The sequence below is a fragment of the Talpa europaea genome (assembly GCF_964194135.1).
Source record: "Talpa europaea genome assembly, chromosome: 16".
NCBI lineage: Eukaryota > Metazoa > Chordata > Mammalia > Eulipotyphla > Talpidae > Talpa > Talpa europaea.
In genome coordinates, this window is record NC_140084.1 from 7353349 (window position 1) to 7380556 (window position 27208).

The 27208-nt window shown below is 44.4% G+C and overlaps 1 protein-coding gene across 1 annotated transcript; it reads left to right on the top strand.

Moving 5' to 3' along the window:
• Positions 1–3723: 3723 nt before the first annotated feature.
• On the top strand, positions 3724–19475 carry ZFP90 (ZFP90 zinc finger protein; the record flags this gene model as incomplete). Its single annotated transcript, XM_084256559.1, has 3 exons — positions 3724–3756; positions 18911–19037; positions 19372–19475. 3 exons carry the CDS (start codon positions 3724–3726, stop codon positions 19473–19475), a joined length of 264 nt encoding a protein of 87 aa, XP_084112685.1.
• Between the last annotated feature and the right edge of the window lie 7733 nt (positions 19476–27208).

Genomic DNA, 27208 nt, shown 5'->3' on the forward strand with positions numbered 1-27208 from the left:
GGGGACTCAGGTCTAGGGGCAGAGGGAGCTAGGGGAGACCCTCCTTGAGGTTTTTCATGACTCCAAGGCCATAAGGAGAGCCTGGGGTTAAACAGACCAGGCCATGGAGACAAGGCCAAAATGATATGTTAGGGTGCTCCTGGGGCCCATTCTATCCTTTGGCAAACAGGAGACTTGATCAGCAAGGGGAAGGTGGCTGGCCTCAGCAGGGACTGTCTGGGAGAACACGGTGATTGAGTCAGAAGCCAGAGTGAGGTCTCCTGACCCCTGGCATGACACCACTTGGCTCCAGTCTGAGTCACTGCAGCTGGGATGGAGCAAGAGTGAGTGGTTTCTTCAGTTCACCCAGGGTGGCAGGAGACCATCAGGGGGGTTTTGTGAGGAAATCTGGGTGGCCAGCTGGGTGTCAGTGCTCTGGTCTATGGTAGGCGGGTGGTCCTCACAGGAGCCCTGGGAGAAGCTATGCTAAGTGAGAAGCCTGGAAAAAAACCCCAGAACGGCCCAACTGTAACATGGCAGGGTACACGCATCTGGGTCAAGAGCATGCTTGAGACAGAGACTGCTTGAATCTGGGCTTTGACACTCGGTAACTGGCAAATTACTTGGCAAGTTTCTTAAATTCTATGAACCAGTTTCCTCACATATAAAATGGGGATGTGGCTGTCTAATTTGTGTATTGTTAAATTCATGATACAAAGTGCCCCTTTGGTCCTGGCAGGTGGAAACTGCCCAGTTCACCTCATTGTTAGGGAATACCTTTAGAGCGGTAGAGGATCATAGTGGCCAGCAGGTGGTGCTGGAGCCTGGAGCACCGAGGGAGCCCTGAGACTCGCTTTCCTAGGGGTACACTCGCTGCTAGGCCTCACTTCTTGCAATGAAAGATTGAAGCTATACAGCCCCACTCAATGCCCCAGTCGTGGGGTGGGTCCCGACTCCGAAGTACACAAAGACAGTCACTCAAGGCAACTCGTTTCCTGCTGCTTTTCTGGCTTAAGAGGCTGGATCTCCACCGAGCCACCTTCTCCGGATCCTCTCCTTCGAGTATTTGTGAAAACCAGAGGTGGGACATTTTAATGAACATTTTTAAGTGACTGGAACTTGATGGTTCTTGAGCTGTATAGGGAAGGCCCCAGCCAGAGGGTTGGACCAGGCAGATGGAGTGAGGAGTCAAAAGTCAAATTCTACATTGTGAAGAGGAGAAAGTCAAATGTTAGACAAATGCTAGAGCTGGCGACATAGAAGGCATTTGGCGTTAACTGTGAGTCCCTTCACCTCAACCTTGACAAACTAGGTGTCACAGAGCCCCACATCTCACGCTGCCCACTCAAGGGTGGCCTTTTGCTCACCAGGACGTGTGTGTGTGTGTGTGTGTGTGTGTGTGTATGTGAAGGTTATGGGCACCATAGGGCACTTGGAGTCCAGGGTCAGTCTTGTTAGCTGTACCTCTGTGGCCCAGACCTCAACCAGACCAGGTCTATTCTGTCAAGAACTCCCAGTCCTGACCAGATGCCAGTGGTTGTCATGGAGACAGGAGGCCTAATGAGACTAAAGGTTTCAATTGGCTAGGAGCTTGTTAGCACCCTGTCTCACTGAGATATCTAGAACCCAAAGGTGTGGGCTGAAGACTGGAAAGTGTCCCCTCACCATCCGAGCTTTGCAGCCAGGTGGCAACTGCCAACCCCTGGACCCAAGCAGGGGTGGGAGAAAGGAGGGGGTTCACCCAGAGCTGAGTGGCACTGCCTTAGACTCCCCGAGGACTATCCATCCCCCCTTTCATTATTCAGCAAACAGCTCTCCTTCCTCCTCAGGGTCCAGAGCCCAGTAGGGCCTCCAGAATGGTCGTCATTACACCTGCAGGAGACAGTTACATTGTCCATCTTTGGTGCCCACCCCAATGAACAGATTCTACCGTGGGCACTGTTAGTACAGTCCCTGACCACGGTTCCTAGGAAGACAGGCATGAGTGTGGCATTTTAGCAGCCACAGACCAGCAGACAGGCTGTGTCCTTAATGAAGGACTTGGCCCAGAAGCTGGCGGCCAAAGGTAAAACTGATCAAGGTGAGAGCAGATGGACAGAGTGCTTGAGACAGTCTCCAAAACCTTGCTCCAGCAAACCCCATCCTGCCTCTACTCCACTCATTGTCCTTGTCCCTCACCCTGCTACAGCTACATGGGCCATGTTTCTAAAATACATCAAGCTTGTTTCCACCTCAGGGCCTTTGCACCCTCAGTTCATTCAGCCTGGAATTCTTTTCTCCCTAATGTTCCTCCACCTTAAATCTCGTATATGAAGTTATTGCCTGAAAGAGGCTTCTCTGGACCACTCATTTATGTTTCTAAATTACACTTTCTACTACTTTCAGAGCATCATTTTAATATGGCAGTGGTGGAAAGCAATTTTTTTATCCTCTTGATAAAGCAATGTAATGTAAGATACCTTTAGTTGCAATTGTTTTCTACCATGCAAATATGTCAAACACTAATGTTAGGAAATCAATTCTAAATCGAGGACATTTTTAGACTGGTTATTTATGATATTTAAAACACAATTCTACAAATCTGGTCATTGCATCGGACTTTCATCTATCTTTGTACTGAAAATTCAGCACAGAATCTGGAACAGGATAACAAGGAATGAAATAACTTGGTAGTAGCACCATTTGCTTTTGCACACTCTTCAGGAGGCCACGGGTTTACCTGACGTTTCTTTTTCTCTCCTGTGTAAATATTTCATCATGTAGCTTAGTCTTAATAGATCGTGTTCTGGGAAGTCAGTGTCCTCACCTTCAGTGATGACCCACAGGTGAAGCTGGCATAGAAGAGGCCACGGAAATTACATTTTGTGATGAAGGCGCAAAGTTGCCTCACTTCCTTCATTGTCTAATTCTCATAGCTGAAGTCAAAACCTAAAAGCAACTTGTTGCTGTTCACTTTTTTATTGTCATTCGTCCACGTGAGTGCATACTCGCTCCCCGAAAACGGGATCTTTCCGATCCGCGGCTCTGTCCCGCCCCTCGCAACACGCCCCTGACAGAGGAGGCGCGCAGCGACCACTGCCGGAGTCAGCGGATGCACTGAGGGACCCACGCCCCAGCCCGGGACCTGCAGGGCGCTCGCCGCGGCACCCGAGCTGGCGGCCCGAGGGCGGCGCGGCGTCTTCCCAGGCCCCCCCGCGGGTCCCGCGCGCGGGGGCCTCTGGGAGGTGTAGTCCGCGCGCCCGCCGCGGCCCGGGGGTTGCGGGAGCGAGGCTCCGCGTGCGCAGGCGCACTTCCGGCGCGGCCCCGCCGTTGCGGCCATTGTCCGACCCCCGGGTGGCTAAAGGCGGCTTTGGGCCGCCCGTCCGCACTTCAGAGTTGGCGCGGCGGGGGCGGGGGGAGCCAGCCCCAGTCCTGGGGGGGGTCGAGGTCGCGAAACCCGGGGCCCCCTGGAGGGCGCTAGTCGCGCCGCGGGCGGCACCTCCCACGAGCCTGGCGCGTGTCCGCGCGGCCGCGCCCACCGTCCCGCGGGGGGGCTGGGCGGGGCCCGGGGGCGCTCGGGCGCGGCGAGCGAGTGAAGCGGGGACCCGAGCCCAGGCCCCGGCGGGGTCCGCGCGCCCCCGCACCGGCCGTCCCGGGAGGAGCGCCTGAGGGGCCGGCGGGGCGGGGCGGGGCCGGCGCTGCGCCCGCAGAGTGGGCCTCCTCTCCCCTCAGCCCGGGCCGGAGCCGGGCCTCCGCGAGGCAGGAATGGCCCCGAGGCCTCCGACGGCCGCGCCCCAGGTGAGCAGCGCGTCCCTGGCGCCCCCTCCCGCCCCCAGCGGCCCCCCGGGGCCCCCATCCCCGGCGGGTCTGGAGCTGTCATTGTTCTCCGCCTGCGCGATTTCCTTTCTGGCCCGATGGCCCCCCCGGAGCCTCCAGCCTCGCGAACCCCGAAGTGTCCGGAGCTGGGAGGGGGGCTGCCTAAGAGGGGCCCGCTGAGGAGGGGCCCGGGCAGTGTGGCCTGGTGGGAGGAGCTGAAAGCGGATGGGTGCGTCGGGAAGTGTCAAAGTTGAGAATCCTGAGCGCCGAGCCAGTTCCTGGAGCCCCGTCAGTCGGGATGGAGAAGTGGGGTGACAGAAGAGAGGACTGTAGAAAAGGAAGTAACTGTCACTGAGGCGAGGAGCGGGAGCTTAAGGCGCCAAAGAAGCTCGGTCAAGATTTGCCTAGAAAGAGGCAGCTGCAGATAGACTCCACCCCCCTCCCTTCCCTTCCCCCCCCCTCCCCCCAACTTACTTTTTCTGTTTAACGACCATGTGACAGTGCACGTCCCCCTCTGTCCACCTTCAGCTTAATATGAAGCCGATTTGTGAACCCATTTCTAGAAGGCATTTTCTAGACACACGTCCTCTCAGGTGATCCATTCATTTACATGGAGTAGGTGAAAATACTAGGTCCAAACGCGTTTAATCCCCACTCTCGTTAGAAGTAAGGAAAAGGCACAGATTCTGGTTGCTAGGTGCCTGTGGCAAATAGGCTCAATCCAGATAAGTGACTAGTAATGTGCTCTCAGGACAGTTTGCAATTAAACATACACTGTGTATAATGCCTTTAGATTTTTTATTGTTACACACTAATTCTCACAGCTGTGGAGGAAACACTTTGTATATAAAAATATGGCTGACAGAGATTTGGTCTGGCTCTCCTAAAACCAAGTTTTAGTCTTGTTAACTGTCCTACTCCTTAAGGTGGAACAGAAAAAATCAGTAAGTCATTCACATGATAACCTAGAATGCAACAATATCTGAGAACATAAAAAGAAAGAAAAAGGTAAGGGGGGGGGGTTGATAGGATGGATTGAGTGAGGGAGCTGCTGATGCTCCTGTGTGGGGAAAAGTGCTCTGGGTAGAGGGAGTAGCTGTTCAGGTCCCCACTGCCAGATGTGTGCTGGTGTGTCTAGGAACGGCAAGAGGGCTAAGTGTAGCTTGAACCCAGTTTTTTGAGCAGGTAATTAGCGCATTTTCTCTTTAGTTTTAAATATAGCTGTGGGGCCTCCCTGGTGGTGCAAGGGGTTAAGCACCACACTATGAAGCAATCCGCAGCCTTTGCAGCACGAGTTCAATCCCCAGCCAGGGAGCAAGCCACATGGCGCAGCAGACCTCTCCTGTCTCGCCTGCTGCTCCCCTCAGCAGTGTATTTCAGTGGATCCGCCTGTTCTGCTCCTCACTCTGTCTCTGGTGAATCCTCTCACCCCCCCACCCCACCCCCACCCCTGCATCTCTGGCCTGTGCCCAGCTCTTGTATGCATAAATAAATAAATCTTAAAAAAAAAAAAAAAAAAAGCTGTGGATGACCAAGTATAGAAGGAAGAGTTTCAAAGCCAGAGCTCCTATGAGTTTGGCTAACAAGTACCTAGAGTGGCTCCGAGGTGGAAGGGAGAGAGAAGGGGGTGAGGGGGGATACTGTGAAAGACCTTAGGGTGCACTGGGTCCTTAGTAGCTCTGTGTATGTAAATGCTGCGCTTCCTCATCATCTTTTCTTCTCTGTCCCTGTACTGCTTTCTCAGTTAAGAATTAAAAGAGGTGCTGGGCAACCTGAAAGTTGAACAATAAGAAATGGGGGAAGTTTGATAAGGAAAAAGCTGTCTGTGGAGACCAGGTTTCTTGGTGTTCTTCCTAGGAGGGGAGGGTGTGGAGAGAGTGACGAGGGCCTGCCCTCTTTTGACTCCAGAGCCCAAGAGCTCTGTGGTTGCCTCATCAGGATGAACAGACGAGCAAAAGCTGGCTCAGTGCAGGATGCTAGTGGCACATGCATTCCGGGCCCCTCTGTCTAGGGATCCCTTTTGCAGCCTCTTCCTGAGCTTAAGCTTCAGCTCAGACACTCCTGCCCCGCAGAGGTGATGTTTATCCACTCATCTCTGTAAGGGCTTTCGACTCCCCTAGGGCAGGGCCACTTGACTCCTTTCATCCCCTGCTCCAGAGTACCCATGTGGTCAGGGGTGTCATATGAACTAGTGTCCATGAACCACCTAACCCCCAGCAGCAGTTATGCTTTCTGTATTTTCTGCTCCTAACATAGCAAAATGATATATTCCCAGTTACACTGACACTGATTTCCTGGTAAAATAGCTGCATGAAACGAGGATTTCATTGAACAGCTTTAAGAAATTTTGCCTTTATGATAATATTAAGTTTTCAACACCTGTCCCTCTAAGACTTATTTAAAAATAGGACTCTCAAAAAATAAATAAATAAATAAATAAAAATAGGACTCTCTTCTTGACTTTTCTGTGTCTTGTACTACTTTTATCAAAATATTCCTTGTTAAAGTATGTGAATATATGTAATACAGGCTTTTTCATAGGAAAAAAAAAGCCACTTATGATCTCTCTTCTTTAGTGTCTCTGTATTTGTGTTAATTAATTTCTCCCCCCCCCCATGCATGTTTTCCTCCTAACAATTTTAAGGGAATACATTCAATTATACTATTTTAAATTTCATATAATTTTATGAGGATTTTTAAATCACCTTTAAGGGTTGTGTTATGTTGCTTTGCGTGAAGATACCCAAATTCATTTAACTTTTTCTCATAGGACATTCAGGTTTTTTTCCCCCTAAAAATGTTACAAATAATACTGGGTAAACCCGCATGATTTGAGAGCTGTCTTCTCTATTTCCTCCTTAGTTATTAAAGTTTCTACATTCTTCTGTCACCATCAGTAATTCAGAATTTAAAAGTGAAGCACTTTGTTGAAATTTTTCTCATTTCTTCTTGTTTTTTTCACTCATCACCTTTATTGCATTTAATTAATTACAATATGGATTTCCCTATAAATGTGATGCAATATTTTTTCCTCTTAATATTTTACAATATTTGGTTTCTCCTGTATACCATTTTATCTTTTAATGCACTGCAGGCAAACTATAAACATCAGTACTTTCTATTAATACTTCAGTGCTTATAATCTTAATAGAGTTACCTTAATAGAGTAGGTTTTCAGGTTTTTTCTTTTGAAGTAAGTTTACAAATGTAGAAAATCTTTTTTACATACTCCCTTGACCCTACCTTCCCCCTCTCTTAACCTCAGAAACCTTAGTTCAGTTATCAGTGTCTCCTAGTTTGTAATTATTTTGCTTTGCTGGTTTGTCTCCTTTGTTTCCTTATATTACTCATATATGTGAAAATCATCCAATATGTGTCTTTATCTTTCTGGCTTACTTCCCTTCATATAAGCCCTTCAATTTCCTTCCATTTGACTGTAAAGGATAATATTTCATCTTTCCTTGCAACTGAATGGTATTCCACACCACGTCTTTCTCCAGCCCCCTATCCGCGAGCACGGAGCTTGCTTCCACATCTTCGTTATTGTAAATAATGCCTCAGTAGGGCCTCCCCGGTGGCGCAGCGGTTGAGCGTTGGGTTGCGAAGCTGCCCGCGGCCTCTGCGGCGCTGGTTCGATCCCCGGCTGCTCCCCCCCACATGGCGCGCAGACCTCTCCTGCCGCCCGCTGCTCCCCTCAGCAGTGTCCTTCGGTCCTTCTGCCTGCTCTGCTCCCTGCTCTGGCTCCAGTGAATTCTCTCACCCTCCCGCGCTTCTGACTGTACCCAGTGCATGTATAAACAAACAAACAAATAAATAAATAAAAACATGCCTCTATTAAAAAAAATAAAAAAAATCTTAAAAAAAATAATAAAATTAAAAAATTAAAAAAAAAATAATGCCTCAGTAAACATGGTGACATAGGTGATTTTTCAAGTTCATGATTTCAAGTTCCTTGGATAGATACCCAAAAGTGGGATTGCTGGATGGCATGATATTTTAGGGTAAGTTTTTTAAGATAAGTCCAGACTGCTTTCCAGTGGCCACACTAATTTAAATCCCCTTCAGTAATTTGTAAGGGTTCTGGCTTCTCACCTCCTATCTAACACCACTTGTTGGGGGTCTTTTTTTTTTTTTTAAGATTTATTTTATTTATACATCCAAGAACTGGGGTATAGGCCAGAGGTGTTGGGGGTTGGGGGTGAGAGGATTCACCACAGACAGTGGGGAGCAGAACAGGTGGATCGACTGAAATACACTGCTGAGGGGAGCAGCGGGCAAGTCAGGAGAGGTCTGCTGCGCCATGTGGGTCAGCTCCCTGGCCAGGGATGTAACTCAGAACTTGCTTTGCAGATAGATTCATATTGCTGAGACTTAACCCTTTGTGTCACCAGGGAGACCCTGTTGGGGGTCTTTTGTCACATGTGTTGGTAGACCATTGTCACAAGTGTTGGTTCATATCTTCTTGTGGGTTGGATTCACAATTCCCTTATTAGAAGTGATATGTATCCTCTGTATATCCTCTTTGGAAAATTGTCCGATTTCCTTGAAGAACTATTTGAATTTTAGTGAAGATTGCATTAAGTCAATGTATTGTTACTGCTACAATAGTCTTTTTGACTATGTTAATTCTCGCCATCCACAAACATGGAATAACTTTCCATGTCTTAATGTCTTGTTCTGTGTCTTTTAATAGATTCTTATAGTTTTGATTGTGTAAATCCTTCACTTCTTTGGTTAATTCTGGGTATTTATGTTTGATGTGATTGTGAATGGAATTGTCTTCTTAATTTCTTTTTCTTCTTGCTCCTTATTTGTACATAAAAATGCAACAGGTTTTTGTTAATTTTGTAACCTGTCACTTTATTATATTCATTTATTGTTTCTAGTGCTTTTTAGTGGAGTCCTCAGGAGTTTTCTATATCGATACATTGCCTGTATGTATTGTTTCATTTCTTCTTTTCCAGTCTGGCTTTCTTCTGTTTCTTGTTTGACTGCTTTTGCTAAAACTTCTAATAATAAATTAAGCAGAAATGGTGACAGTGGCATCCTTGTCTTGCTGATCTTAAAGAGCAAACCTTTAGGTTTTCACTGCTCAGTGTAATGCTAGCTGTATTGTGATATATGGTCTTTATTATGTTGAGGTAGGTTCCTTCTATTTTCATTTTGTTAAGCTTTCATCATAAATGGGTACTAAATCTCATCTAATGCTTTCTGTGCATCTGTTGATCATACATGGTTTTTATATTTTCTTCTTGTTGATGAAATGCATTACATTAGTTGATAGGTACATGTCAAACTATCACTGGAATAAATTCCACTTGGTCATGATGCATGGTCCTTGTTATATATTGTTCAATTTGATTTGTTAGTCTTTTGTTAAGAATTTTCACATCTATATTCATTAGAGATACTGGGAAAAAAGTTTTCCTTTTTTGTGATGTCTTTGTCTGGTTTTGGTATCAGGGTGATGTTGACCTCATCGAACAGGTTAGAAATATTCCCTCTTCTTTGATCAGTTTTTTGAAATAGCGTCAGCAAAATGTATGTAAGTTCTTCACTAAAGGTTTGATAAAATTTACTCATAAAACCATCTGGTCCTGGACTTTGTTTTGTTATTACCATTTCAATTTCTGTAGTTGTAATCAGTCTATTCAAGTTTTCTGTTTCTTCCTGGTTCAGTCTCGGTAAAATGCATTTTCCTAAAAATATATCTGTTTCTTCAGGATTATCATTTTTTTTGTCATATCTTTGTTCATATTAATCTTTTATGATCCTTTATATGCCTGTGATATCTGCAGTAATTTTTCCTTTTTTATTTCATTCTTTAAAAAGATTTATTTTGTTATATATGCATAGAAGAACTGGAGTGTAGGCCAGAGGTGCGGGTGGGTAAGAGAATTCATCAGAGACAGGGTGGGGAGCCGAACAGGTGGATCTACTAAATGCACTGCTGAGGGAGCCCCATGCGAGACAGGAGAGGTCTGCTGCACATGTGGGTTAATTCTCTGGCCAGGTATTGAAGTCATGCTGCAGAGGCTGGTGATAGCTTGATAGCGCTGAGACTTTAACCCCTGTGCCACCAACGAGGCCCATTCCTCTTGTATTTCTTACTCTGTTAATGTTTTCTTTCTTCTTTGTAAGCCAAATCTTGGTTACATCAAAGAACCAGCTCTTGGTTGCATTGATTGCTTGGTAGTCTTTTTGACTTCCATTTCATTGATTTCTGCTCTAATTTTTATTATTACCTTCCTTCTAACTTTTGGCTTCGTTTGTTCTTCTTTTTCAAGTTTCAACTCAGCAGTTTCTCAAATTCCTTTCACTTCTGCATCTTTTAGGGAAGCATGTTGGAATTCTCAAACCACATGGACAACTTAGAAAGATTGCCTGTGCATGGAGGGTCCTGCCAAATTACTTTTAAAAGCTCCTTAGGTGATTCATTCTAAAAGCGCATCAGCAACATTTACCGAACTCTCACCGCACATCAGGCTCTGAGCCTAGAACATAATTGCCTGGCTTAATGGCTTTAGGTGTAATATTAAATTATTTATTTGGGATTTTTCTTGCTTTTTTATGTAGGTCTGTATTGAAGTTAATTTCCTTCTTAACACTACTTTGCATTCTATAAATTCTAAGAGCTTGTATCTTCATTTTCATTAGTCTCCAGGTATTTTTAAAATTCTGCTGTAGTTTCCTCTCTAAGCCAGTGGTTATTGAGCAGCATGTTGTTTAATCTCCACATTTGAAGTTTTTCCAGTTTTTTTTTATTAGTTGATTTCTAGTTTTACAGCATGATCAGAAAGAATGGTTGGAATGGGCCTCCCAGGTGGCGCAAGGGGTTAAGCACAACACTGTGAAGCTACCCGCAGACTCTGCAGCATGAGTTCAATCCCTGGCAGGCCAGGGAGCTACCCACATGGTGGAGCAGACCTCTTCTGTCTCCCCACTGCTCCCCTCAGCAGTGTAGATCCATCTGTTCTGCTCCCTACTCTGTCGCTGGTGAATCCTCTACCCCCTGCACCCCAGTTCTTGTATGCATAAATAAATCTTTTTTTTTTAAAAAAGAATGGTCAGAATGATTTCAGTCTTCATAACTATTGACTTGTGTCCCAACACATGATCTGTTCTAGAGAGCATTCCATGTGCCCTTGAGAAAAATGTGTATCTGGGTGGAATGTTTTACGGAGGTGTTCGGAGCCTGTCTCACCTAGATCATCATATAAGGCTATTGTTTTCTTATACTTTGTCTGTTGATATGCCCACAGTTGTCAGTAGAATACAATTTTTCCCATTTCTTAACCCACTGTTGTGAATTTACCCCTTTAAATTTATTAATGTCTTTATTAAGTAGATTTGTCAGAGGTTTTTCTGTTTGATGTTTAGTAGGAACCAGCTTTTAGAGATGGTCATTAATGCCATCATATTCCTCTATGCACCTGCTTTACAGAATCCAGTAATTTAATACACAAATACGTAATATTTTTTTTAATCCTCAAAACGACTCTTCATTTTCCTTTAATAAGAATTAACCAGACACTCTGTTCTTTCACTTAGCACACATTTTGGTGTGCCTGCTCTGTGCCAGTGGTGGTTCTTAAGCAAGGTCATGCTTCAGAAGCAGTTGGGAAGAGATCCCTTCTTCCTGTGCAGCAGCTGCGAGTCTTCAGGGAGGAATTTAAGTGAGAAGAGGGTGCATGTAAATGACTGATCTCAGGATGGTGAGTGAGCAGCAGATGTTGCTATTGCTCTTTTAGAATGAATCACCTCAGGAGCTTTTAAAAAGTCGTGTGGCAGGACCCTCCGTGCGTGGGCAATCTTTCTTAGTTGCCCACATGGTTCTGGACAATTCCAGCATGCTTTTGGTTTTAGGGATGCTGAAATGAAAGGAAATTAGAGAAATTGTTGAAAGAGAAAAATATGAAAAAATTGCTACCATTCTGAAATGGAAATATGGACCAGATGTTGAGGGGATGGAGGGATAGGCAGAATCTGGAAAAGCTTCAGAAAGGCAAGGACCATTGGACCACTGGCTCTGGAAGGATGACCAGGAATTTTTCCTGTAGAGTTAAGGGAAGAAAGTACATTATGGTCAGAACAGGATGTACAAAGGCCAAAGGTATATGGCCAGAAGCAAAGTTTGAGAGAAAGATGATTTAGTATCTTGGAGAACAGAAGCCAGAACAAAACAAATAAAAGCTATATAGAGAAATTAAAATTTTCTGGGCCTCCCCTGGTGGTGCAGCGGTTGAGCACTGGGCTGCGAAGCTGCCCGGAAGCTGCCCGCAGCCTCTGCAGCGCCAGTTTGATCCCCAGCCACCAGCGAGGGTCCCACATGGCATGCACACCTCTCCTGCTGTGCCCGCTGCTTCCCCTCAGCAGTGTGTTTCGTCGGTCTGCCTGTTCTGCTCCTTGGTCTGGCTCTGGTGAATTCTCTCACCCTCCCGCGCTTCTGACTGTACCCATGCTTGTATAAATAAATAAATAAATCTTTAAAAAAAAAAAGAAATTAAAATTTTCTGGTAGGTACAATATACAAATAGGTTAAACTAATTTTAGTTAAACAAATTATTTAACCCAATATAGCCAAAATATTATTTCTACATGAATCTTTATTTAAAAACTATTGCGATGTGTGCTCTGTTTTTGGTACTGAGTCTTTGAATTCTGGTATGTATTTTACATTTAATGCATAGCTCAACCTGGACTGGCCAATTGCATGTGGCTCCCGTGACAGACAGCATAGCGCAGATCTAGAATGTAATTGCCTGGCTTAGTGACATTGTTGATAAGGGAGGATTTGAGTTGGATTTGAAAGATGAAGGGGAGGGACTGAATACATGTTTGAAGCTCTTGGTGGTTCCAGTACATAAAAGAAAAAAAGAAGTCAAGGATTAGGTTTCCAGTGTGGAATACTGTACATGGTGACGCTGTTAGGTGGCTTGCGGTTCTGTTTCTTCTCTGCACTCAGCCTACAGATATGCTGTCAGGTGTCAGCTCACCAAATTATTATTGGTCTGATAACAGAGGACCCTGACTAGTTTCGTGAAAATACCTTACTGTATTTATTAAACGTAATGTGTTCAATTTGGGCAAACTAACTTTGGTCTTAGAAGGTAGTTTTTATAAATTAGATTAATTTTACTCATTCACTGCCCTTCTCTGGTTTTCAGCTTTGCAAAGTTTCATAATTATAAAGTTGCCAGAGTTAACGGTTTGAGCTGATGTCTCTTCTAGAGTTGGTGTGTGTTAGAACTGGAGGGAGTGAGTTTATAGTTATACCTTTTGTCCTTTCTGGAAATGCCATTTTTATAAAACTTGTTCTTAACACTCTATTTCTTCAGTTCAGGAGAACCTATTTTTTAGGTAAGAAAATTGGGTCCCTTGGAGTCTGAGTTACCCAAGGGGATTACACATTTATTAGTTGTGAAACTTTTTTGGAACCCGTGAAGTAGTATACCTTGTTTCTAGTTTTTTTGCTTTGAGCCCCACAACTTAACCATGGTCCTATTTTTCTTCTTCCCATTTTATTTCTTTTTATGGAAGTGACATTGTATTATAACATTATATAAATGTTACATGTACATGTTACTCCATATAAGCGACATTATGTAAGATGAGCATCATTAAAAGTCAGCATGTGAATATTCTACATTAAGGTCAACACTAAAAGCCCATTTCTATCCTTCACCATACGATTGACCCCTTTATCCAGTTACCCATCATCCTGTCTCTGCCCTTCTGGTAACTGTTAATTGATCTTACAGTCTAAAAGCTTGTTTTGTTTTATTGGCCAGAGTTCTTTTTATGTCAGCATGATGAAGGAGAACATTTGTCAGTTCCTGTTAATTTTTAAAGACTTTTTTTTTAAGATTGATTTATTTATACAAGAGCTGGGGTACAGGCCAGAGGTGCGGGAGGGTGAGAGAATTCACCAGAGACAGAGTGGGGAACAGAACAGGCAGAATGACCGAAAGCACTGCTGAGGGAAGCAGCGGGCGAGACAGGAGAGGTCTGCCGTGCCATGTGGGTTTCTCCCTGGCAGGCCAGAAATCAAACCTGCGCTGCGGAGGCTGCGGACAGCTTAACAGCACTATGCTCAACCCACTGTGCCACCAGGGAGGCCCTGATCCTGTTAATTTTTAAAAGGGTAATGAGGTCCAGAAGAAGAGCAAGCAGTGTCTATAAGACATTACTGGATCGTTTTATTAACAGTCCAAGGTGTGGTCTGCGCATTGGGAATGCTGGAAAGCTCATCTCACTCAGAGTGGCTCACTCATACCAAGGATCTCAGTGTATTTAATACCTATTGAATCTTGCAAATTATTGATTATCTTTTATATACCACACTGGTTCTGGCCTCTGGAAATTTGAAGGTGACTGATACAAGGTCTTGTGCTCTGGGAGCACAGGGGACACCAGGGAACAGACACATACTTTAGCATCTTGTGAGCCGTGCTCAGGGGCCCAGGAGGGGAACTGGGGCTGTGAGAGGGTGTGGCCTAGGCCTGGGGAGAGAACTTGCCCAAGTCAAGTGAATAAATGTTAGCTTGGCAAGGGAAAAAGGCCGAGCATTTTGAAGCAGCACTAGCAGAGGAGAAAGAGAAGATTTGGTTTCAGGGAGCTGAAACCGAGGCGGTTATGGTGGACAGCGGGGAGAATCCAAAGCTGGGCGGTGGGAGTAAAGTGGGGACTAGCCTCTCAATGACTGAAGCTCACATTAAGGAATCTCATTTTCTATTTCAAGAAAAGTATTTATTTATTTATTTATTTATTTATTTTAGAGGCATGTTTTTATTTATTTGTTTGTTTGTTTGTTTTGTTTATACATGCACTGGGTACAGTCAGAAGCGCGGGAGGGTGAGAGAATTCACCAGAGCCAGAGCGGGGAGCAGAGCAGGCAGAAGGACCAAAGTACACTGCTGAGGGGAGCAGCGGGCGGCAGGAGAGGTCTGCGCGCCGTGTGGGATCCTCCTCCGGTGGCCGGGGAGCAGCTGGGGATCGAACCGGCGCCGCAGAGGTCGCCGGCAGCTTCGCAACCCAGCGCTCAACCGCTGCGCCACCAGGGAGGCCCTCAAGAAAAGTATTTATTAAATATTTGTTGAGTCTCCAGTGTGCCAGGCAGTGGGGATTGAACCATAAAGATAATAGAAAAGATTCCTGCTCTCCTCCGACTTTATATTAGGCTGTGAGTTACAGACGAGATATTATTTAAAATGTGTTATGTCAAGTGGTAAGAACTATGATAAAAAACAAAGTGCAGGGTGGGAGTGCTGTTTTGTGTAGGGTGCTCGGGGAAGGTTCGCTGACATTTGAACAAATAGCTAAAGGAAGTGAGCGCGGAGCCATGTGCACGTTGGCAAGAAAACGGTAGCAAGTTGGGGACCAGTAGAGCGAGACTCCAAGTCAGAAATGTGTGTAGTGTGTTCCCGGAATTGAAGGGACGGCAGGGTGAATGAAGTAGGGAGAGTAGTAGGTAGGGAATGAGGGTCAACATCAGGTCAGAGAGGGGGTGGGGGGCCAGATAGTAAAGGGCCATATAGGCCACTGCAAAGAATGGCTTTTACTTGGGTGAATTAGGATACTATCGGGTGCTTAAGTAAAGACATACCAGTCTGATAGGCTTTAACAAAATCACTCCGTTATACAGAAAATAGATGTGGGGCAGACAAAAGTGAACAAGGAGAGACAAGGTAGGAGGATGTGGTCTGAGGGTAAGAGATGAAGGTGGCACAGACTATGGTAAGGGTGATAGGATAAGGGAGACGTGGAAAGGTTTCTGCGCATGATCAAATTTGTGTTTGAGAGAAGTGACAGAGTGTGTGGGAAGACAGGGGGGGTGGGGCCCAGGACAGATGGACAGAGTCCGGTTATTGCCTTGTTAAGGCAGAAAGTGGGCAGTGACTTGGAACAGACGATTGTTTACTAGTTAACATTCTTCACCATTAGTCCGGAATAAAGTCTGGAGGCTGCGTGTTTAATATGGGAACCAGTTAAGCAGAGGAGTCCAGGTTGGCCAGCACCATCTGTTTATATGTTTATAGAAGACAGAGTGAGCAACAAGGAGGAGGTGTTAATTCTCACAACCAAACTTAAAGCGTCTGCCTCAGTGCAACCCCTTTTTCCTTGCTGGCTCTGCGCACCCACGTCCGGCTTCCCTTCTCAAGCTTCTCAATGCCTGGATTCATTCTCATCTCTTCTTCTCATCCTAATGCTGCCTCCCCTTAAGGCCCAGTGGATAGTCTACCTTGACACTTCTCTCCCTCTCCCTGTCTTCCCTGCACGCCTGCCGTGCCTCTCTGTAATGTGTCTACTCCTGTCCTGCTTAATAGATGACGCTTTTTAAGCTGACACCTAGTCAAGGACTGTAGTGTTTTCATTATGTTTTTATCTGCCACAGCATATATGGTAAAGTCAGGCGCCTTATATCTCCAGTGTCATCTTACCTGGCTCACTCAGATCTCTGGTCAAAAAGTCTTCTCCATTTCAGCCCTTCCGTGTTCCCGAGGAGGCGCAGCTGCAGTGCCGAACAGAATGTGACCCAGAGGAGCCGGCGTGGCTCCTGGCTGTGGTCATGCACCTCACTCAATCGGAAACAGGGCCTCTCCTATCCTCTCTAAAATTCAAATATCAGGAAACAGATGTTCAGTGTGGATCAGGCACTTACTGGCCACTGGTGTTTTCAATTTATTTATTTTTTAAAGATTTATTTATGCATACAAGAGCTGGGGTACAGGCCAGAGGTCTGGGGTGGGGGGTAAGAAGATTCACCAGAGACAGAGTGGGGAACAGAACAGGCAGACTGACAAAATACACTGCTGAGGGGAGCAGCGGGTGAGTCAGAAGAGGTCTGCTGCACCATGTGGGTAGCTCCCTGGCCGTCTGGGGATCAAACTCGTGCTGCAGAAGTTGCGGATAGCTTCATAGGTTGCGTCTTAACCCCTTGCAGCACCAGGGAGGTCCAGTGTTTTCAATTAAAAAAAAAAAAGGTATAGCTCCCACCTTTATAACACTTGCTGTCTAATTAGGGGAGCAGGCATTAGATTACTGGGCTTGTGTGAACAAGTCTGGGTGTGCAAAGTGGCTCACAGCATATAATACAGGATTTGCCCCTCCAGTAGGGCATCAGAAGACTTTACTGAAGACCTGCTGTCGTCACCGATAATAGGAGGTGGCATTAACAAGGGAAGGATGGGTGGGTGGAGAGAGAATGAGACCCCCCCCAGGAAACTGTACTGTAGTTCAGCTAGTTTTAATAAGCACAGGGGAAGAGGGCCAGAGTAAAGCTGACACTTCATGTCGCCTTCCCTCCTGGCTCTGGTGAGCTCAGCTCTGCTCTCACTGTCTCTGCATACTAATTGTCTTTTTACCATGCTTGTCTGAGACGGATAGCTAAGCAGGAGTGGAGAGATACTTCAAGTAGGGCATGGTGACAGTTGTCTCGTGGCTTCGCCGGGCATGGGGAGGCAAGACAGACAGCAGCCCATGAGCATGAAACTAACAGTTGAGAGGCATAGGCCACCTCAGCCAGCCTGCTTTCAGGGGGTGGTGAGGAAGAAGTGATAGGGGTGGGGGCCTGAGCAAATTATACACATACACACAACACACACACACAACACACACACATTGCAGTAATGCTTGTAATAGCAAAAATTAAAAAATAATGCAAATGGGGCCTCCACAGTGGCGCAGCGGTTGAGCGCTGGGTTGCGATGCTGCCCACAGCCTCTGCAGCGCCGGTTCGATCCCCGGCTGCTTCCCGGCCACCGGAGGAGGATCCCACATGGCGCGCAGACCTCTCCTGCCGCCCGCTGCTCCCCTCAGCAGTGTACTTCGGTCCTTCTGCCTGCTCTGCTCCCCGCTCTGGCTCTGGTGAATTCTCTCACCCTCCCGCACTTCTGACTGTACCCAGTGCTTGTATAAATAAATAAAATAAAATCTTCAAATCCTTTTAAAAAAATGCAAATGTCTGTTAACAAGGACCAGTTCATTACTCATTCATTAGGTATTTTTAAAGCATCCCCTGTGTGTCAGGCATTGTTCCAGGCGTCACATGTCACCGTGACCAAGGCAGACAAAGTTCCTGTTTACATCGAGCTCTTAATAATGGAAACAGACGGGCTAACAAGTAAGCTGATCTCAGATACAAGTATAAGTGTCCTTCAGTCTGAATCTTTGATTCCTGACTTCAGATGACAAGCATTTGAACAATGAGAGGAAAATCTGCTAAGGAGGAAAATTTGATGTGGTAATAAGGTATAGAGAGTACCTTAGAGGAAGGTGTTAAAAACAATTATTCTGAAGAGGTGAGGCTTGAGATGAAACCTAAATAACTAGTAGCCAGTTGTCAGCCACGTGGACAAGAGGAAGGAACAAGCATAAAGGCTTGGAGTAGGAACAGGTGTATTCAGATCTGGCCACATGTGCTCGGGAGTCAGCAGTGTCAGCATGGCCACAGCCCATGAGTGATGGGGCGTTTTGAATGTCATTCTTAGCATAGTGGTGTGTGTTGGTTTTAGGCAGCAAGTGTGTTAGACAGTAGTACTGTGGAGGACTATGAAGCCATTCCAAGGCCCAAGGACTGAGGTAAATATGGACATATGCTTCTATGCAAAGATGTTCAAAATATATGGTTAAATGGAAAAAGCAAATTGTAGAACAATGTATGTGGTATTTCACAAAATGACGCTATGTGTGGGTGTATGAGAGAGTGAGAGACACGGCAAAGGAACTCAAGTATATACACCGAACTCTCAGCAGTGGTTATTTCTGGGGAATATAGAGGGATCAGTCATGGGGGGCAGGGTGAAGGAGGGCTGTCACTTTATACTCCCCACTGTATTGGGATTTTATAACAAAGGGAGTGTGTGGGAAGTGAGAAACCGGTCTCTGTTAAAAAGGCTTGACATTGATGGAAAGCAAGATGGCTGAGGAAGAATATAAGACCGCAGGGCATATTGGCTTCCACAAACTTCCTGCTTCCATGTTATGTAAGCAAAATTATGTAAGCAATTAGCATATTTAACCAACACCCCCTCCTCGGGATAGCAAAAGTATGATCCGTTAGATCCTACGCTATGTTCCCAGTGTTGCCATGGGAAGGTGGGTGGTTGCCTAGCTGAGCAGGAATGTGATCCTACAGGAATCAGTGACCTTCAAAGATGTGGCTGTGGACTTCACCCAGGAAGAGTGGTACCATGTGGATTCCGCTCAGAGGCGCCTGTACCGGGACGTGATGCTGGAGAACTATAACCACCTGGTTTCTCTCGGTAAGGACGCTGTCTTGGTGTTTTGCCTACTGGCTAGTCTTTCCGCTCTCAGTTGCTGGGGTCGTGAGACAAATTGCTGGGGTGACCATTAGCTGGGTGATCAGAGCTTATTCATCTCTCTGGGATCCAGCTTTATGGGTTTCCAAGACTGTTCTTTAGGGAGAAGGTCTGTCTTTTGCAGAACTGAAAATAAACCACCGGTTGCATGACTCCTTAAGTTGCACCTTTCTTTTCCTTCAGAGTTCCTGAGGATCAAGGATTAGTACTGACTTGTAGGAGGGTTCTCGGTCCACTTGCACACACAACCAAATCTTGTGTATTTACCCATGAGCAGGATATCAAGTTTCCAAGCCAGAGGTGATCTTCAAATTGGAGCAAGGAGAAGAGCCATGGATATCAGAGGGAGAAAGCCAAAAACCATTCTCTCCAGGTAAATGAGTGAGGGTCAGGCATGTAGGGATGAGGGCAGGGGGTGGCGCGGGGCACCTTCACACCGCTGCCAAGGGAGCTCCTAGACCTACAGTGGAAGTGCAGCCGTCTCTCGCCAGACAGATGACACCTCTGTCAGTCTCTCTTTGCAGAGGTGTTGCTGCTACTGGTAGGTATTAGAGGAAAAGATACCCCCTTTTCCTTTCTGAAAGTAGCTTGACATAGGGCTGTACTCAAATACCATCTGTATTCTATAGCCTTACTCACTCAATTATTTTCTCCTTCAGGCTCCCTTCATTATTCAGAGACCCCTTTCTATAATCATTCAGACATTAATTGAACTTCCATGTCTCTGTGCTTTGTCTTGCTGCTTCATTGTCAGATTCCTCAGGCTTGATTCTCCCTCCGTTCGTAACTTGCCTGTCGAGTTCCTTCCACGACCACACTCCCATACCACCTGTTTGTGGAGCAGCAGCCTCTTCCTTCCTGCCTGTGTTCCATGCCCGATTGATTCACAGCCTCCCTGGTTCCTGGCACATCATCCTCTCCAGGGCCCCAGCTTCCTAAGTGCGTCTTGGTTTTCTGGCTTCGGCTTTTCTTGGTTTCCCCTTACTTGAATCTGCTTTAAGGCATCTGTCCTTCAGCTTTCTCCCCTTTCTTTCTGTATTATTTCCCTGAAAGTGTACCTGCCTTCTAGTGTCAGCAGTTGTAGCTCTTTTATCCTGTGCTGCAGACTCAGCAGTCATCCTTTTGTGTCACTTTTTGTCCTTCTCACTGGATCCCTCCGCTTGGAGGCCCCATACAGTTCTTACTAAATACATGAAATCAGAATAGCATTCATTTCCAACCAACGCATTTGGCTGCCTTGCCTATTAGAAACAACTAGATTTCTAATCCCTTGGGACAGACACTATAATCAGTTTTTCTTTTTCTTTCAATTCATTTTCCTCCTTTGAGAAATATTTTAGATTTTTCCTGCCTTTTAACTTCCACTGGTGACAGCTTAAACCAAGCCCCAGATTTAGATTGCTGTAATTCCCAGTTGAAATTGCTCACTCTGTCTTTTCTTTTTGTAATCCATACCGGATTTTCAAATCAGAGCTCTATTGAGAAATAATTCACATACCATAAACTCACCCTTTTAAACAGTTCAGTGGTTTTTCATATATTCACATTGTTGTGCAACCATCACCACTATCTAACTTCATTACCCTCAAAAGAAACCCTCTACTCATTACCGGTCACTCTTCTACCTCAAACCCCCAGCTGCTGGCAGCCATTGATATACTTTTCATCTCTGTGAATTTGCTTGTTCTGGATATTTTGTATGAATGGAATCATGTAACCTTTTGAGACTGGCTTATTTCACTTAGCATAATATTTTCAAGGTTCATTTCATGTTATAGCAGGTACTTCATTCCTTTTTATTGTTCAGTGATATTCCATTGTATGGATGGACTACATTTTAGTTATCTATTCATCATTAGGTAGACTATATTGGAGTTTAATTCTTTAGCTTCATAAACCATCAACCTCTGACCTCCATGTTCGAATAATATTGAATATTGAATATATATTTAATATATTATAACATTGAATATCCATTTAAAGTATATTCATTATGTTTAATATTGAATGAATATATTTCTATGTATTTTCTTTTTGTTAATAGAGTCTATAAAAGGCAGTAAGGAATTACTAGATCAGTATGAAATCTTCTGAGGAGAGAACTTTCTTATTCATTTCAACAAACATTTCTTCAATGTCTCTCTGAAAAGTATTCTAATACAAGGCATTCTTGTACGTAGAAATTTAGAATTTAGTCTTGTTTCAGGGTAAGGAATTTTGGGATTTAGGGTCCCTTAGTTGTTTGGGTTTTTTCCCTTCTAGCATTTTATTATGACAAATTTGAGGCATGTGAAAAGTTGAAAAAAATTACACAGTAAACACTATATATCTACCACTAAGATTCTCTAGTTATTAACCCTTTGTTATATTTACTTTATCACAGACATCATCTCTACATATATCAATCGATCTTACTTTTTAATTTACTTAAAGTAAATTACGGCCATGGATACATTTCATCCTTACATACTTCAGCATGTATATCATTAACTAGAGGTCAATGTCTGCTTACAATTTTCCAAGGGAAAAAAATATATATTAGGGCCTCCCTGGTGGTGCAGGGGTTAAAGTCTCAGCACTATTAAAACTATTGCCAGCCACTGCGGCATGTGTGCAGCTGACCCACATGGTGCAGCAGACCTCTCCTGTCTCCCCGCTGCTCCCCTCAGCAGTGTATTTCAGTAGATCCGCCTGTTCTGCTTCCCACTCTGTCTCTGATGAATTCTCTTACCACCACCACCCCTACACACCCCTGGCCTACACGCCAGTTCTTTTTTTTTTTTTTTAAGATTTATTTATTTATGTATTTATTTATACAAGCACTGGGTACAGTCAGAAGTGCAGGAAGGTGAGAGAATTCACCAGAGCCAGAGGGGAGAGCAGAGCAGAGCAGGCAGACTGATGAAGTACACTGCTGAGGGGAGCAGCGGGCAGGGCAGGAGAGGTCTGCACGTCATGTGGGACCCTCACCCAATGGCCGGGGATCGAACCGGCGCTGCAGAGGCTGCGGGCAGCTTTGCAATCCAGCGCTCAACCACTGCGCCACCGGGGAGGCCCCCCAGTTCTTGTATACATTAATAAAATTAAATGTTAAAAAAAAATTATAAAAGTACAACTCTTAAATTTACCATGCAGTTGGTTTTAACAAAAGCACCACCCTCTAATCCAATCTATCAATATAGAACATTTCTATCACCCTCCCTTCTCTTACTTTTTAAAGGTTGTCATTCTTAGGATCTAGAAATTAGTTAATTCTCTGCTGTTGGTATTCTGAGGTTAAACAAGGGCTTAGAAATAAAACATACTCAAAGAAATACTTTTTTGTTCAAGAGAGGTGATTAGTATAGAACCAGAATTCAGATGGAGTACAGTCACAGCCCCGTTGTAAGGGCAGGATGGTTTGCCTCCTGAAATATTTTTCTCAGTTTGTGAAGTATAGATAGTCCTTAGTCTCCACATGTTAAGGAATCATTTCAGCTAGATTATTGGCTGAGAGGTTTTCTGAAGGATTTGGAGATCTGGAGCCTCCTAGATGGCTTTAAAGAAGTAATGAAATGGATATATCAGAAAGATAGATTTTATAGTGGTTTGTGAACTAGGTAGGAGGCATGGAGAGCAGATAAGATCCTGTAAGACAGACTATTTCGTTTGTATGTGTGCCTATTCATGCTCACTTATTCCCTAACCCTCCCTCCTAGATGTGCTTCCTTTTGGGCTTATCACATACCCAAGATCTGCAGGCCCTACCATCCTCTCTTTACTCTTCCTTTCTTTCATTTAGTGCCTTTTCTCCAAATACAGGACTAATTTCAAAACAGAGTCATGTGTCATTTATTTCTCTTTTAGTTCCTCATTCTCCTGTAGAAGTTTGCTTCAGCAGAAGAGAATAGGGGATTTTTGCACTTTGGATTTCTTTCAGATTGGAGGACAAGGCCTGAAGCCAAGCCATCAAATCTGCAGCAGAACATACCTGAAGTATCCCATAGCACAGGTGATCTCTTACGTGCCGCATTAGGAGAATCTTGTGATGTTAGTAGCCAGTTAGAGAGGCACCAGGAAAACTGGAAGCGTTATCTGGGGCCAAGTGCACCCACCCAGAAGAAAATAATAACACCAGAAGCAAATTTGGAGCAAAATAAATTTGGTGAAAATTCTAGACTGAACACAGACCTGGTTGCACAACTGAACATTCCTTCAAGGCCTAGTGAATGTGATACTCTCGGAGGCAATTTGGGACATAATTCAGATTTACTTAATCAGAATAATATCCTTGCAAAAAAGAAACCTTACAAGTGTAACAAATGTAGAAAAGCCTTTATTCATAGATCATCACTTACTAAACACGAAAAAACTCATAAGGGAGAGGGAGCTTTTCCCAATGGTACAGATCAGGGAATTTATCCTGGGAAGAAGCACCATGAATGTACTGACTGTGGGAAGACCTTCCTCTGGAAGACACAACTTACTGAGCATCAGAGAATTCACACTGGGGAGAAACCCTTTGAATGTAATGTGTGTGGGAAGGCCTTCAGGCACAGCTCATCCCTTGGTCAGCACGAAAATGCTCATACTGGAGAAAAACCCTATCAGTGTAGTCTCTGTGGGAAGGCCTTTCAGCGAAGCTCCTCCCTTGTTCAGCATCAGCGAATCCACACTGGAGAGAAGCCCTATCGATGTAATTTGTGTGGGAGGTCTTTTAGGCACGGCACCTCCCTCACTCAGCACGAGGTCACCCACAGTGGAGAGAAGCCCTTCCAATGTAAGGAGTGTGGGAAAGCCTTCAGCCGATGTTCGTCCCTTGTCCAGCATGAGAGGACTCACACGGGAGAGAAACCTTTTGAATGTAGCATATGTGGGAGGGCTTTTGGTCAGAGCCCATCCCTTTACAAACATATGAGGATTCATAAAAGAGGCAAGCCTTACCAAAATAATAACTACAGCATCGATCTCAAGCACAGCTCCTCTCTCAGTCAAGAGGAAAGCACTCTCACTGAAGTAAAGTCCTATCATTGTAATGACTGTGGGGAAGACTTTAGTCACATTACAGACTTGACAGACCATCAGAAAATCCATACTGGAAACAACCCATATGATGGTGAGCAGACCTTTAGTCAGCCGATTTCTCATCCTGGAGAGAAGCCGTATCAGTGTAATGTATGTGGGAAAGCTTTCAAAAGGAGTACAAGTTTCATAGAACATCACAGAATTCATACTGGAGAAAAACCCTACGAATGTAATGAATGTGGAGAAGCCTTCAGTCGACGCTCATCACTTACTCAACACGAGAGAACCCACACTGGAGAGAAACCCTATGAATGTATTGACTGTGGTAAAGCCTTTAGTCAAAGTTCTTCCCTCATTCAACATGAGAGAACTCATACTGGAGAAAAGCCCTATGAATGTAACGAATGCGGGCGAGCCTTCCGGAAGAAAACCAATCTTCATGATCATCAGAGAATTCATACTGGAGAAAAACCTTATGCTTGTAAGGAATGTGGGAAAAATTTCAGTCGAAGCTCAGCTCTAACTAAACACCAGCGAATACATACACGAAATAAACTCTAGGAACAATGAAATTAGCAATGTGTGGAAAACCTTAGCTAAAATACTGTTATCATTCAGTATAAAAGGATTCTTTCTAGAGAGAAAGCTTGAGAATGTAGTGGGTGTGTGTGTGTGTGTGTGTGTGTGTGTGGTATGTGTGAAGAAAACTACTAGTAGACAGTTTTTTTAAAAAAAAAAAGCCACGATCTCAGATCTGGTTATAGACTTTTGTAAAAACAATGACAGACTTTATATATAACTAGTTGGAAATGATATGCCTATATGTTAGACTTTATAAAAGTTCTGAATATATATGTACAGAAAATCACCAACTTTTAGCAATTAGATTTGTAACTTACTGTTTACAACCCTTTTTAATAAACTATAGTAATCACCAAAACATTAAAATTACTTGACCACTGCATTCAACTATAGCTCTTACATTAAATTCACCATGGAAACCAATTCTATCACCAAGAATTCATCATTCAAAGATTCAGATAAATTTGTCCAACCACTCCTTTTTTTTAAAAATATTTATGCATACAAGAGCTGGGGTACAGGCCAGAGATGTGGGGGGTGAGAGGATGCACCAGAGACAGAGTGGGGAACAGAACAGGCAGACTGACTGAAATACACTGCTGAGGGGAGCAGCGGGCGAGGCAGGAGAGGTCTGCTATGCCACGTGGGTTTCTCCCTGGCTGGCCAGGGATTGAACTTGTGCTGCCGAGGCTGCGGATTGCTTCATAGTGCAGTGTTTAACCCCTTGCTCTACCAAGGAGGCCCCCAACCACTTCTTTGTACAGATGAAGAATTTAAAACCAAAGATGTGAAGTGGTTTGCACAGTGTGATACAGCTTATAATGACATCACAGGGTGGAGAATGCAGGTTCCTGGATCTCTGGACCCATGATCTTGCCATTGAAAAGGTATTTTGGAATTCAGAGGGCTTAAAAATAAATGTTAACATAAATCCCATGTACAAACATTTAATGAGCTCTCATGAGTTGGATGCTTTGGGAATTCATAAAGCACAAGATAAATGATAGGCAAATTTGTCACAATTTAAAACAATCTGTTAAAAGCTCACAAGTGAAAATGTTAACAGAAACTGCAATAGTTGAACTACTAGTGACTTTTTTTCTTTTCCCAAGTAACATGATTATACTTTGGGCCAAAACATGTCAGCCACACAAAACTACTAAGTCCTTTTATTGTGCTCTCGATGACACCCCCATGAAAAAAAAGCATGGTCCTTCCATTGTATTAGTGGAAAAAACAGCACAAAACTAATGGGAGAATTTCCCCCTGAAATCCTTTTTGCTGTAGAGAATTTTAATTACCCATTGCCATGTTATTAGTCTTTAAATCAGTTTAAAGAATCAGCATGTAATGGTTCATTTTGTGTGCCAAGGAAAGATTTCAATGTAAATAAGAATTAACTGAGCTTTGGTATTTTTCCATCAGTGAAGCCTGAGCTAAGCTTCATAGCCACTCCAATCTTTAATATCCCTTAACACCTCCCGTGGGTTATCCTAAAGGAATTTCCAGAGCTTTTGTTCATTCATTGGCACCAACAGTGTAGCAACTGTGGACATTGGTTCCTTTCTTAGAACCTCTTCCTTTTAAGATGGGGTCACACTAGTGAATCATGGAGAGGCGATATAGGTAGTGGTGATAGTGGACCTTTCTTTGCATGCCAGGACCCATCATCCCTGTCTTATTCTGGATGGCTTAAGGCAGCTCCCAAACATTCATTGTCATTATTTGCAGGGAAATTGTAGGAGGCTGAAATGTAGTCTTTCTAGCTCCATGAGTCTATCATCTGTAGAGCAGAATGGCATACTCTAGCAGATCTGCCCTTCCAAGATGTTAACCATTCAGAAATACCTTGTTCATGATGCTCCATGCCTGAAGCACACACATGAGCCACGGCCACACTTGAGTGGTCTTATACATAATTTGACAATGGGTAATTCTACTCAGACCCTCTCCTACTGGTGGGGTAGGATGCCAGGAATCAGGAACTTAGCATTTTGCTATTGATTGTTTGGTGATGCCTATAATGGACTATTTGCAGGAATGGCATGAATGCTATCCCACTGTAAAGGATGTTTATAAATACTTCGTTCCAGAGGACCCAAAGGAGACCACTGGTGGTAGAATCTGGCCTCCATTCAGTCAGTCTCTGAATCTCCACATCACTTCACTGAATAGGGAGGGAGCCCAAGATGTATGTGGCTGACTGGGCAGAAACAGCCCCACCCAGCTGCCACCCACCATGCACTTAGGAACACCCAGCTTTCTAGGCCACATGAAATGCATCCTTGTAACATAATTGTACCATTTCAATAAATAGCCTTCTTAGCTAAGTGGGAGTCAGTTTGTCTTTTTCAATTTTCAGAACATGGCTAAGATAAAGGAATGACACCTGGAAGAAGGGAATTAACTGCTAACCTCTTCACTGCATGGTGAGTCAATAGCATTTCTTCAGTGCTGGGCATTTGAAAGACATTGTGTTAAGTGTTTAACATCCATTATTGCATATAATCACATTATATTATAGCTTT